At 35.5% G+C, this 11,968-nt stretch overlaps 1 protein-coding gene across 2 annotated transcripts; it reads right to left on the reverse strand.

Moving 5' to 3' along the window:
* Positions 1 to 309: 309 nt before the first annotated feature.
* On the reverse strand, positions 310 to 10,980 carry LOC131144255 (protein GAMETE CELL DEFECTIVE 1, mitochondrial). Of its 2 annotated transcripts, none has more exons than XM_058092788.1 (5): positions 10,770 to 10,980; positions 4,245 to 4,471; positions 3,360 to 3,929; positions 1,689 to 1,878; positions 310 to 999 (listed from the first exon to the last, which is right to left on the reverse strand). In XM_058092788.1, exons 3-5 carry the CDS (start codon positions 3,899 to 3,901, stop codon positions 787 to 789), a joined length of 945 nt encoding a protein of 314 aa, XP_057948771.1. In that variant the 5' UTR covers positions 3,902 to 3,929; positions 4,245 to 4,471; positions 10,770 to 10,980; the 3' UTR covers positions 310 to 786. The 2 variants fall into 2 exon arrangements, with proteins under 2 accessions (XP_057948771.1, XP_057948772.1); XM_058092789.1 differs by having other exon boundaries at positions 3,360 to 3,636; positions 10,770 to 10,952.
* Positions 10,981 to 11,968: the final 988 nt, after the last annotated feature.

The raw sequence follows: 11,968 nt of genomic DNA on the forward strand, positions 1-11,968 counted from the left end.
TGGATTGCTTTCTCAGAAGAACAATTTAATTTGGAGAAAAATGATATGTGAAAAGTATTTCATTTATACCCATGTAATAAAAGAAAGAATTAATTCTTTTCCAGGTCTATTACATGCATTTTCAGCATCCAAATTGAGATACCAATAAGCAAAAGGTCATGTTTTAACGGGAAATAAAAAAGGAGGGGGTTTTGAAATTGAATTTCAAACGATGTGTGATAATAATAATTATATTTCTTTGGGCCTAATTCTGTTGTTTAAAGTCTCCATCATTCTCGACTAACCAATCAAGATCGAGATCATGCCTAAGGAGAAAGGAAAGAAAGAAGATCCAATCTAACCCAAATCCGTCTCAAGTCAATTTGGCGGTAACAATTGCTAGAATAATATTTATCTAACCTCTCTCTCTCTCCCTCTCCCTCTCTCAAAAGCAAAGACATTATATATTCTTACATCAATTGATAATCATGCACATCATGATTCATCTCATCGTTCCCTACCAAATTTGATGTTGTTCCATTCTTCCAACATCTCCACACCCTTGTGAACTCCTCACAAGACTTCCATCTCTCCCGTTTTATGGAGACACATTTTGGATTAACATTCTAAATTCCAATCTGAGCGTGCAACTTTCAAAAACCACTTAAGAAATAGAAACAAGTGGCCCTTCACAAATAAGCTCCATTTGTTTCTCTCCCAGAGAAGAGAAAGCATATCCTGATCCAAGAAACTTTCCCCTTGGATAACCATTTTTTACTATAGCGACTGAAGACATAATTCACAGTACTACCTCCCCATCCCCATAAAGGATGTGGGACTACTACCGGTGAGTGTCTTCTCCTCCTTGAAAGGCTGAGTTGATGCATCAGACAAACTGGGTAACCTTGAAACACTGCCTTTCCCTTTTCTGGCATTTGGCCCCAGCTCCTCTATCATGTATTTCCACCCATCAATTGGTCTCCTCCGGCTAAATATGTGGGTCTTGATAAAACTAGCAATCTGCACATAAATCCCAGACAATTAAATAAAATTAGAGACGATATCAGCAGCTAAAAAAAAAAAAAAAACCAACATAACAGTTTTGTCAGTTTTTGCAGACTCAAAAAAGTTTGCATTGGTTCCAGCATAACCATCTCGCATTTCAATATATGTACGCAAATGAACAGTTTTTAAGTTTTGTTCTAAGATGCAGCAAGGGCAGGGTCTGTAACAAACAATCTTCCAGAGAATAGAAAACTTAACAGAATTATTATCATCAAGAAAGCATAAGGAAGACCTACGGGTCTGCGAGAACTGACATAAACAGCCAAGGCACTGCGCAATACTAATAACAGCCTATTTTCAAAAATTACCTATTAAAATAGAAAAACTGGGACATTTTTACAACATATAATATTTTTCACCAAATTTCTTGAATCTGTTCCAGACTGTACTGTCCAGAGCACATTGTACCACTCCCAGTGCAGTAACTTATTCCAACAGAGAAGACATGGCGGCAATTATGATGATCAGGCTAGAGTATACAAGACATCAGGCCTGCAATTTGAGCTACCTATAGGCTATAAAGTAACATGGTTCAACAGGGAATAATATATGAGAATTCTGATGCTGTTTCTATCCTTCTTGCCAATACGGCTGAAACATTGGGCTGGGACAGGGCACACAAGGGGGCAACAGCATTAACGCACCTGAAATTTGCAGAATGCAATTCGACGCTCAAATTCTTGGAGAAGTATGTCCTCTTCCCTCTGTGACATCTCCCATATATTTCCATCTGGAGACTTTGATATTGTTTCCCAACCATCTGGCTTGGTTTTGAACTCAGAAGTGCTTGGAACTTTTGAATTGGTTATATCATTGTTGGGGGAGTCAAAGATCCTGCATTTATTAAGGTTAGTGAACAAAACCAGTCAATTGACAAGCTGCCCTTATAAATCATATTACAGTCCTGCTAGAAGTAAATTGTGAAGGGGTTACAACTGTAACAATATGCCTGGATGTTCATGCAATCCAAAGTGGCTGGCCACTGATAACAGTAAAGAGAAGGGCCCACAAAGGAAAGACATGAATTAAAGCCATAACCTAGCACAGAGTATTGTATTTGAAGGACCCGTGAGAATAATTAAATGAATAAAAATAATTAAATGAATGAAACAAGGGAATGAAAGCCTAGTTTTTCAATGGGCATTTCGAGTTTGAGGACCTAAACATCTCCAAATGCATACTAAACGAAAAAGAAATTCTAGTCATAATCTAATAATTGAATATACCCAAGACATCAAGCGTCACAGCATCTATACAGCGCAAACTCAATTATCTCGCCAAGATTCATTCTGTCAATAAGCTTAACCAACCAAGGGCCAAAGTAGTCCCATATTCTGTTGCAACAAAACTCCCATCAGTGACATTTTCTTTCTACCTCACCAAAAAGCTCGACTAGGCAGGAAGAGTTGATTAACCGGATAAGAAATTGCATATGGATAAAAATAGCAGAATACTAAATTTTAAGTGGCGAAGCATCTCCAACAAAAGCGGCACGTTTGTTTGCACTACACCATGAAGTCCAAGCTGACCAAAGAGATGAAACATATCCAAGATTAACATATTAGCTGCAATGTTTGACATCATCATTGTCCCATCCTCTCCCAACCCAGCTGTGTCCATTGCTACATTGGACCAACCCCACCCCCAACCCCTGCCCATCCAAAAAAAAGCATGCTATGAAAATTCAAATAACAACAACAGCAAAACCAAGCCTTAAGTCCCACTAGGTGGGGTCAGCTACATGAATCCTTTTTCACCAACTTATGAGATCATGGACAATTTTCTTTCATGTGATGAAAATTCAAATAATAGACTAAAACTTTCAAGTAATCTATTGAAACTGGGCACACGCATTTAAACAAAAATTCGCAAGTTCCTTTTGATATTCACCAGAACGCATGTATGAACAGCATGCCAAAGAACCAAAGATCAATTTAATCACAATATCACCAATACAATATCCTATGCTTATGTCTGCACCTCAAATTGCTTAATATTCCCGAAAGCAACATAAGCATACTTAATATTTTTGAAGCCTAAACTAGAAGCAATCATACTAGAGCCCAGAAGAATTCCATTAGCTAAGCTCAGTCCTGCCACAACTAACATGTTTTCTGAGAAACTAACAAAGTTGCTAAAGTGTTTTCGCAAATTCTGCTTGTATATAGTTTGCTTGCCTCATGATATTCCTAGTGAAAATAAAAAAATAAAAAAATATATTTTAAAAAAAGAACAGGAAACTAGAAAATGCAGCTATTGTCAATTGTTGTTTACTTAGTGAATCAAAATGAATTCAGAAGGGGCATAAAACATACTCAGAGCAGCTATCAAGCAATCTATCAATATCATCTCCACCACCTGCACTCGAATCTCCCAACTTAGCTTCCTCCTGCTTCTCAATCTCTTTCATCCATAACCCAGCATGAATCCTCTGCTTCTTTAACCTGTAATCCCTCTTTATGTTTTCCACACCGTAAAGTGAGCCTTCATTCTGCTGCTGCTGCTGCTGTAGCTGGGCCTTGGGAGGTTTCCTTCTCTCATTCCAATTCTCATTCATGTCCTCAACAAATGCCTTCGTCTCTGCATCAACTTCTGATGGCAAAACCAAAGTTGAGTCCATAGACTGAAAATTGACATCAGTTTCCCAAGGAGCTCTGCTCTTCGCAGAAAGGTCTTCAGGGAGCCAAGCTGACTCCCAGGCATCATTCCATTCATTGTCATCATTGTTGGAAGATTTTGATGAAAAAGGTCTAAAATAGGGAGTGGACTTGCAAAGTGTAGGTGCAAATACCAATGGAAGTTTGTGGACTGATGTGTTTAATGGTTTGGGTCTTAAAAGGTGTAGCAGAGTCTGCATGTTTGGGACCTCCCTGGCTGCTCTGGGACTGGAAATGTCAAAAAGAGAAAGCCAATAGAGAAGCTCAGTGTTAGGGTGTGACAATGTAATGGGGAAAAGGGGGAGTGAGATACTGCTATAATTGTATTCTTCAGGGATTTAGAATGAATATATGAATATCTGTGTTATCGCTTGTATGGTGATTCTCTTGTAGATGAATAATACAAGTAGTTCTTTTCATTGTGGTGTTCTGTTGCCTTGGATTATGATGTCTCTGATTGTTATAGTCTTATTCGGTGTATAAGAATATATTGCTCATGTGAAATCCTATTGTTCCTTGTTTTCCCTGAGTATTGAGACTTACCTGGTGCTCGTGCTTGCAGGCTTGAACGTGTGAGAGTTGGCTGACTTGTCGAGGGAGAGCTCTCAACGAGTGCCCCACGGCCCTTACTTGAGTCCCATTTTGGGGGTCCGTGACACTCAGCTTAAATAAAATCCTATATAAATTCTGATGCTGAAGAAAATATATGAAAATTAGGGAGATTCCAGAATTTGATCCTTGTCGCCTCCTCTTCAACAAGAATTAGTAACCTGAGAAGGAAACGCATTAAGGCCTTTAGAACATAGAATGGAGATTGATGGGAATGAGAATCCCAATACAGAAGACATACAAAAAACATAAATACATCATTTAAAATATAAATTAAATCCTAACTAATCATTTGTACTACATGTACTTGGTCTAAATTAGATCAACAGCAATAAAAATGTCCATGAATGTTAGGAACACAGGAAAGAATGATACCAAACTTAACCAAAAATGTGTATAAAGAGATAAGTTATTTCAACACTCAAATCTGCGTCCTTTAGCATTCAAAACCTTTTCTTTTTTTTCTTGTCACTTAACCAGCACATTTGAAGATTTTTTGCTAGTGCTCAAAGCATTTGGCTTGTAAGATAACCAGAAACAAGTAATCAATCAGATACTTGACTCCATTGACTCTCAAAAATCAACTCACCAAACTACACTAAATGTATCAAGCTCAAAATTCAAATTTTCACCCATGAGCCCATGATGCAAAGGAAGGGAGGTGAAGAAAGAAGAGAAGAGGGTTATCATGGGAGAAATGCATTCTTCTATTGATATTTCAACCAAAAAACCTAATATATATGGGTTTTTCGGTTACAAAAATAAAAAATATTCAGAAAAAAATGCAATTAATGAGCTTTATTCACAAACTACCAAGTGGCAACACTATTTTCTACCCCAAAACCACCCTTTGTACCGTCGAAACTAAGACATCAATTTCTCATCGTAATTCACTTAGCCAAAAAATAAAACAGCTGGAACTCACAAGGCAGCTGGAACTCAAGAGTTCTCAAATCATATTTCTTCTATGTTAAGCAGTTTTCTGATCTATTTTGGACATTTGGTTTATTTTCATAGTTGATCATTTCATAGAACAAAACAAAACAATAAGAAGAAGAAAAGAAGAAGATGATGATGATGAGAAAGCAGCGGCAGGGAGCGAATGAGAGGGAAAAACTTGTGTAAAGGCCAGGATACATATTACAACCCACCCCAACCCCCGACTCCCAGGCTCGTGTTTTCTTTTTTTGATGACTTAAGCCCAAGATAGAGAGGGTTACTAACTTACTATAACCTAAGCAATAGTGGCCTACCCTTGACCCCACTCACTGGGACGCTATATTTCATTTTCAAGAGAGTTGTGAACAATGAAGTACAGATTCTTCTAAGTTCTAGCTTCATGGATGCATGTTTGATACTTAAAAGAATTAAAAGATATGTTTACGTGTGTCCACAATGTAACTAGATATAGATTGCAACATTAATAATACACCAATACTGCATCTGTGGCCATTGATTTGACCTTATATGAGTGTTGGAAAAAATTAACGTACTGCATTTATGGCCATTGATTTGACTTGATATGTGTGAGAAAAAAAAAATTAATGTAATTTTGTATTGTGGTTTGTCCAATCCGCAAAATTCCAAATCTGTGGCTCAAACCCCGTTCTCCCAAACAAATGCAAATGTTTTCAACAATATAATTAGAAAACCATAAATATTTAAATGGCATCCTTTCTTATGTGAAAATATTTGATTTGTAAATTAATAAGTAATTAAAGAAATCAAGATGAGGTGTGGTAATGATAACAACTTTCAACCTTGTACTTCTATTTGTTTCATATTCAATTTAAGTATTATGATACTTCTTATTTATGTTTTTGATAGAAAACAAAGAAATTTTAAATAAAAAAATAAATATAAATAAATAAACATATACATGGAAGTGTCTACTTAGCTGTAAATCTATTCCCTACCACATCATCTCAAATTCTTAAGATTTGTTACATCTTATATCCCCATATTCATATCCTGCATAATTATTTCTATATCCATGCTCCATAAGTTGTGAAGAAAGGACAAACCAGTCATTATGCTTTATTCATATTAATCCACTAACCCTAATTAGGATACCCACACCACCACAACCTCAGGGTGTACCATTTCAGAATGGAATCCTTGTTTGGCTGTGTTGCCCACTAAAAATAATTCAAAATACGCAAGTTCCTAACACTGCATCCATTCTTGTTTCTAAAAACCGTTCCTAGGGATTTATTCTTGAATCCAAACAAGGCCCAAAGGCTATAGGCAATAGGCAAGAACAATACGAAGAACCCACTATATTCCTTTTGATAGATCTTAAATTAAAAATTAAAATAAAAAAGCCACTATATTCCTCATTTTTTATTCTTCAACTAATTTAAATGAAAAATGAAATTAGAAACAAAGTGAGTTCTAATATTAGAGGTGGATACAAATCAATTTTATTCATAATTAATGAAGCAACAAGCCACTCATGCATGCGGGCATGTGTGGCTGCACTATTATGATCCAAGGATAAGGCATCATTAAAAGAATTACAACTACCACTATAGAAAGAGTGGAGTTTGTGGCTACTTATGAAAATAAGCATTAACGAATTTTTAGAATTATTAATGCGAATGCCCTCATCTCATTGACCTTTCCCTCCTAGTTGATTCTTTTACATGGCCTAACTCAAGGGAGAATCACTCCCGCTGAAGGATTACACATTTCTAATCTCAAGACTTCAAGAGGATAGGAAGAACATTTTCCAAAAGCATCTCAAAAACTTCTCCTAAGGCCTATCTCTAATCACTTCCCTCACTTGTTAAATGGGGAGGAAGGGGATAAAATGAGGTCCAGCTCCCTTCCACCTCAAAAATATGTTGCTCAAACATGAAGTATTTGAAGACTAAGTTACGATGGTTGCCGCTCCATTTTGATGAGCAAGCAAGGGACCCCTTCTAAATTGGAGTTAAAAGAAAGCTAAAATAGTGGAATAAAAACACTTCTGGAAATATTTATTCAAAAAAGGATGTGATCCTTAGCAAGCTCAAGGAACTTGAGCCTGCTTAGAGATTTCACGATGCCTCACTGCTGAAGATATCAAAAGAAGGCGGCCTCTTAGGAAAGAGATATGTGGAAGAAATAGATTGAAGACAAACGTTCAAGGCCTAATGGTTTAAAGAGGGGGACTGGAATACCAGCTTCTTCCCTCTTCCACCGAACAATGAACACCAATAGAAGGTTTAACACCTAGAGTTGAGTTGAAGTTGAGGAGAATATTTTGTGGGAAGGGGGCATTAAGAATGGCATTTTAGGTTTTTATAGGAATCCATAATCTAAATTTGTGAATTCGAGACCAAAATTAGATGGCCCTTTTTATGAAGAGAAAAATCTTCAAACCTTTAGGGCGTATATTCTAGGAATGCAATGTCCATGAAATCCCTTTCCCATGTTTGTTTTGGATCTGGGATTTTATGGTAGTAATTTCACATTCCCTGGATTCCCACAAAATATGGAAATCTCATTCTCATGCTTCAGTTTCAAGGGAATCCCATTCCCATGGAATCCTATTTTTGGAACCAATTTGCTATTATTATTATGTAAAAATATAATATCATGGTTAAAATTTGGAGACCATTTTGCCCCCAATAATTTTGGTTAGTTAGATTATTAGATGTTGATTTTTTTTTAATTTATGATTGTTGAAAGTTCTAGGACATAGGTTTAATCATGTAAATATTCTTAGCAATTTTTGGAGTTAAAAATATAATTAATACTCATATATTATTGATACACAAGTCGAGGGTATGATAGTCATATGCTTCCCAAGTTGAGCTAAACATTGATGTGGACATCTTGTGTACATTCCCAAAAGTACTCCCATGAGGCGTATCCCATTCCCACGAATGAGATCCCAGGAATGTCATGACACATTCCCAAGAATATTTTTGATTCTATGAACCAAACAACCACTAAGGGATGCAATAGAGATAAAGCCCCAGGCCCTAATGGTTTCACAATAGATTTCTTTTGAGCTAATTGGGACCTTCTCAAACATGACACAATCATGATTTTTTATTTCATAGATCAGGAAGCATTGTGAGCAGCCTGAACTCAACCTTTTGTTGCCCTGACCCCCAAGAAAGCAGAGGCCTTAAACATCAAAGATTTCCAGCTTATTAGCTTATTGGGAAGTATTTACAAAATTGCATCCAAGGTGCCTGCCACAAGAAAGCAATCCCAAATTTTATTGGCCAGCAATGACATGCTTTTGTAGCAGGTTGACAAGGAAAAGGCTTTTGAACATGTGCTGGAACTTTCTTCCGTACATTCTAAAAAAATAGCCTTTGAGGATCTTTGGTGTGAATGGATCCATCTATGCATCACCAGCCCCATCATTTTCGGTTCTCATTAATTGCAGCACTTCAGATATTTCCACTCCTCCAGAGGATTGAAGCAAGGTGATTTCCTGTGTACCTCCTTGTTCATCAAGATGATGGAAGTCTTCAACTCTTGCTGCAAAAATACAATGAAGGTGAAGGAGGTACGTTCAAAGGAGTCAGTGTTGGGACAAATGGCAAGGAACTGGAAGTCTCCCACCTCCTCTTTGAAGATGACACCCTAAAATCCTCAATTTAAGGTGCATTATCTAATGCTTTGAACTTTGAAGCAATCTCAGGATTGAAAATCTCCCACCCATAGCCTAATAATGCCTTGCTTGTTTATGGGTCCACAGAGCAAAGCAGAGCAGATCAGTAAGGGCAGCAAGTGCCAGCAAGGTTAAATTGCTTCAATGGTTTCTAAACTTAACCTTAATCTGTAAGATGAAATTTTATTTAGTTCTGATTTTGTTGCAATATAATGTAATAGTTGTTGCCATAATTGCTGTTAGTTTCCGCAGAAGGCACAAAAAGATGATGTGTTTGTGTGAAATTCATCTGTTTCCCATAGGTGAGCTTTATCCCACCTTGAATAGCATACAAAGTGAAAGTGTTTCTCCATCTTCTTTCAATAAAAAGGAAAAACTGCAAGACTGTATCTCATTCCTACTTTTCTGCTTCTCTTCATTGTTCAAGATGCCATGCTAGAATCTCAGGGAAGTCCTTAAGTCAACAACAGTGCAGTGAAATAGCATCAGTGCAAAATTTTTGGACTAATTCAACTCCAAAAAAGGAGGTTTTTTTTATATTGCATATTCACTCGACCCAATTATTCATTTTGTTTCATTTCATCATAAACCTAATTGGTTACTTCCAATTACATAAATCAATAGCTCAAAGAGCGCTCAAAGCGCGCTCAAAGCTAAGTGAGGAAGAAATAGATGTAGAAATAGAAACAATTTCCGAAACGAAGGAGACTAAAGAGACTTATTTCGATGGGGGAAGGGAAGAAAATAACTCAGTGGTAGAGTGTCACCTTGACGTGGTGGAAGTCATTAATAATTAATTACCAGAGTTTGATTATGAGTTATTAAATGGTAAAATACTAAAATGAATAAAAATTCGCAATCCCTAATCAGTGGAATGGGATGTGTCGATTTATCTATCTCTTGACTCGAAATAGGGAGCAAATTTGAAAAAGGATCTTCGAGTGTCTAGGGTTGGGCAGTGGGGAATTTTTCGCAATGGGTGAAAGCCTAACAGAGCAATGTTCACTCTCAAGTTGGGCAATAAGGGTCAGAGAAGGGCAATCACTCATTCCGTCCATTCTTAGCCTAGGTAAAGCCCATCTTGTTGCCACTAGACTTTCCAATCAAATTCATCGTAACACTAGGCTGCTCTCATTTCACTCGTTGCTACTACGGGAATCGCTTTTACTTTCTTTTCCTCTGGCTACTAAGATATTTTTTCATATTTGACAAAAAAGATGTTGCGGGGAAGGGATTTGAACCCGTGGCCTCAAGGTTATGAGCCTGGTTCCATAGGACCAAGTCAGAAAGATTGAGAAATAGAACCATCTGATTTGATTCGTTCTCAATAGCCATGAGATGATCATTGACTGAATACATTCAATTTCTGAAAAGGATTACTAATCCTTAACTTTTTGAGTCAGTGCAAACTTTTTGGACTAATTCAACTCCAAAGAAGGAGGTTTTTTTGGATACTGTAATTATAGGGTAATTGCAATCATTTTTTGGCTGGCAAAATTAGGCATTTGTTTGTAAAGAAATCATCATGACAAAAAATAAGGAGATTAATTCCATCAATTCACCATCACAAAAAAATACAAATAGAAATCCGTTTTCACGAATAATAAAGAATAATACTAATAATAATTAACCTAAGCTTTTCCTTTTAAACAGAATTTAAAAAAATATATATATATTTAGAAGCATAGTACTTGTTCGTTGTCACTCAAGCAGATTAGAGTAGTAGAATACCAAACTAAGTGCGGGGACGAAAATCAAGACAATTCATCATCATTCATTAGAAAACGAAAAAAAAAAAAATACAAAACAAAAGCAAACGAAGGAGAAAGAGAGAATGACATAACTGGAAATTAGGAGCAAATCATGATTCCTTCCCACTCGTTACGTAAGGGGTAGAGAGCTCGTTCAACGTTGCTCGTTGCTCTGGCCGACGGGGTGAACGCGGGGGCGGAGCAAGAGCAATCCACAGCTATCGGACACAGACGCAGGGAACGACAGGACAGAGTGGACGCTCTGGTTTAGTTCGAGCTGAGGTTGAATTAAGGATTTTATTGGGGAAAAGAAATTTAATTTTTTTCTTATATTTTTCACGTTCCTGAAAATGAAAATTTATTTCAATGTAATTAAAATTTAAAATAAATATTAATCATGTTTATTTTGTTGCTTGATTAGTCATTTTTAAAATTTTTCCTTCACTTGTTTTGATAACTAAATATGTGAAAGAATTTTTCATATTTTTATTTTTTCAAACAAGACTTAAAAATTTATAAAAGCTATTTTTATAGTACAATTAATATAATTTTTAATTAATATTTTTTGCATCATTTTCAAATTTTTCATTATTCTCATAATTTATAAATGACACATAAATAAATTTAATAAAATAACTTTAGTTTTATAGTTTTCCGAATATTCTGTCTATCTCCATAACTCTTCATCTTTTTTAGAAAAAAATAATATATTTAAAATTATGCGATACAAATCATAAATTTCATGATAAGAGCCACACCATTTGCAAAAGCTCTTATAAATATGGTACTCTTTGAAGCGTATTAGTTAATTTTATTTTTAAAGGTAAGATGGAGAAACTTATTTGTAACATTTCTTACATCTACTTACTTTCTGTTCTCTTTTTCAATTAAGTAAAATCACTTATTTGTTAAAAACAAAAGTAAAAAAATTATTTTATCACATTATAATACAAAAACTTAATACCAAAAAATAAAAAATAGAAAGAAAAACTCTCCAAGAATATCAGCATGGAATAATATTCAACAAATTGTAGAAAATATTGAATATTTGAATAACAAACCAAGGTTATGTTTGATTCGCGAAATGTTTATTCTCAAGAATACATTAGTTTTAATATGTTAGTTACAATTAATTATATAAAATTTTATTTGATTACTATAAAATATATAATAATGTAAAACTTTTTATGAGTCTATAATAGGAAATAGATAAAGAATTTCAAATTTTACTATGAAAATGTCTATTCTTTTCATATTTCATCTTGAATGAAATAATTAGGAATATATAAGAA

This window comes from Malania oleifera, chromosome 12 (assembly GCF_029873635.1).
Source record: "Malania oleifera isolate guangnan ecotype guangnan chromosome 12, ASM2987363v1, whole genome shotgun sequence".
Lineage (NCBI taxonomy): Eukaryota > Viridiplantae > Streptophyta > Magnoliopsida > Santalales > Ximeniaceae > Malania > Malania oleifera.

Coding starts and splice junctions, on each gene's coding strand:
- LOC131144255 (XM_058092788.1), bottom strand. CDS start 3,901: ATGCAGACTCTGCTACACCTTTTAAGACCCAAACCATTAAACACATCA. Junction 1,879..3,359: donor TTGCTTGATAGCTGCTCTGA/GTATGTTTTATG, acceptor TAATAAATGCAG/GATCTTTGACTCCCCCAACA. Junction 1,000..1,688: donor TTGCATTCTGCAAATTTCAG/GTGCGTTAATGC, acceptor ATTTATGTGCAG/ATTGCTAGTTTTATCAAGAC.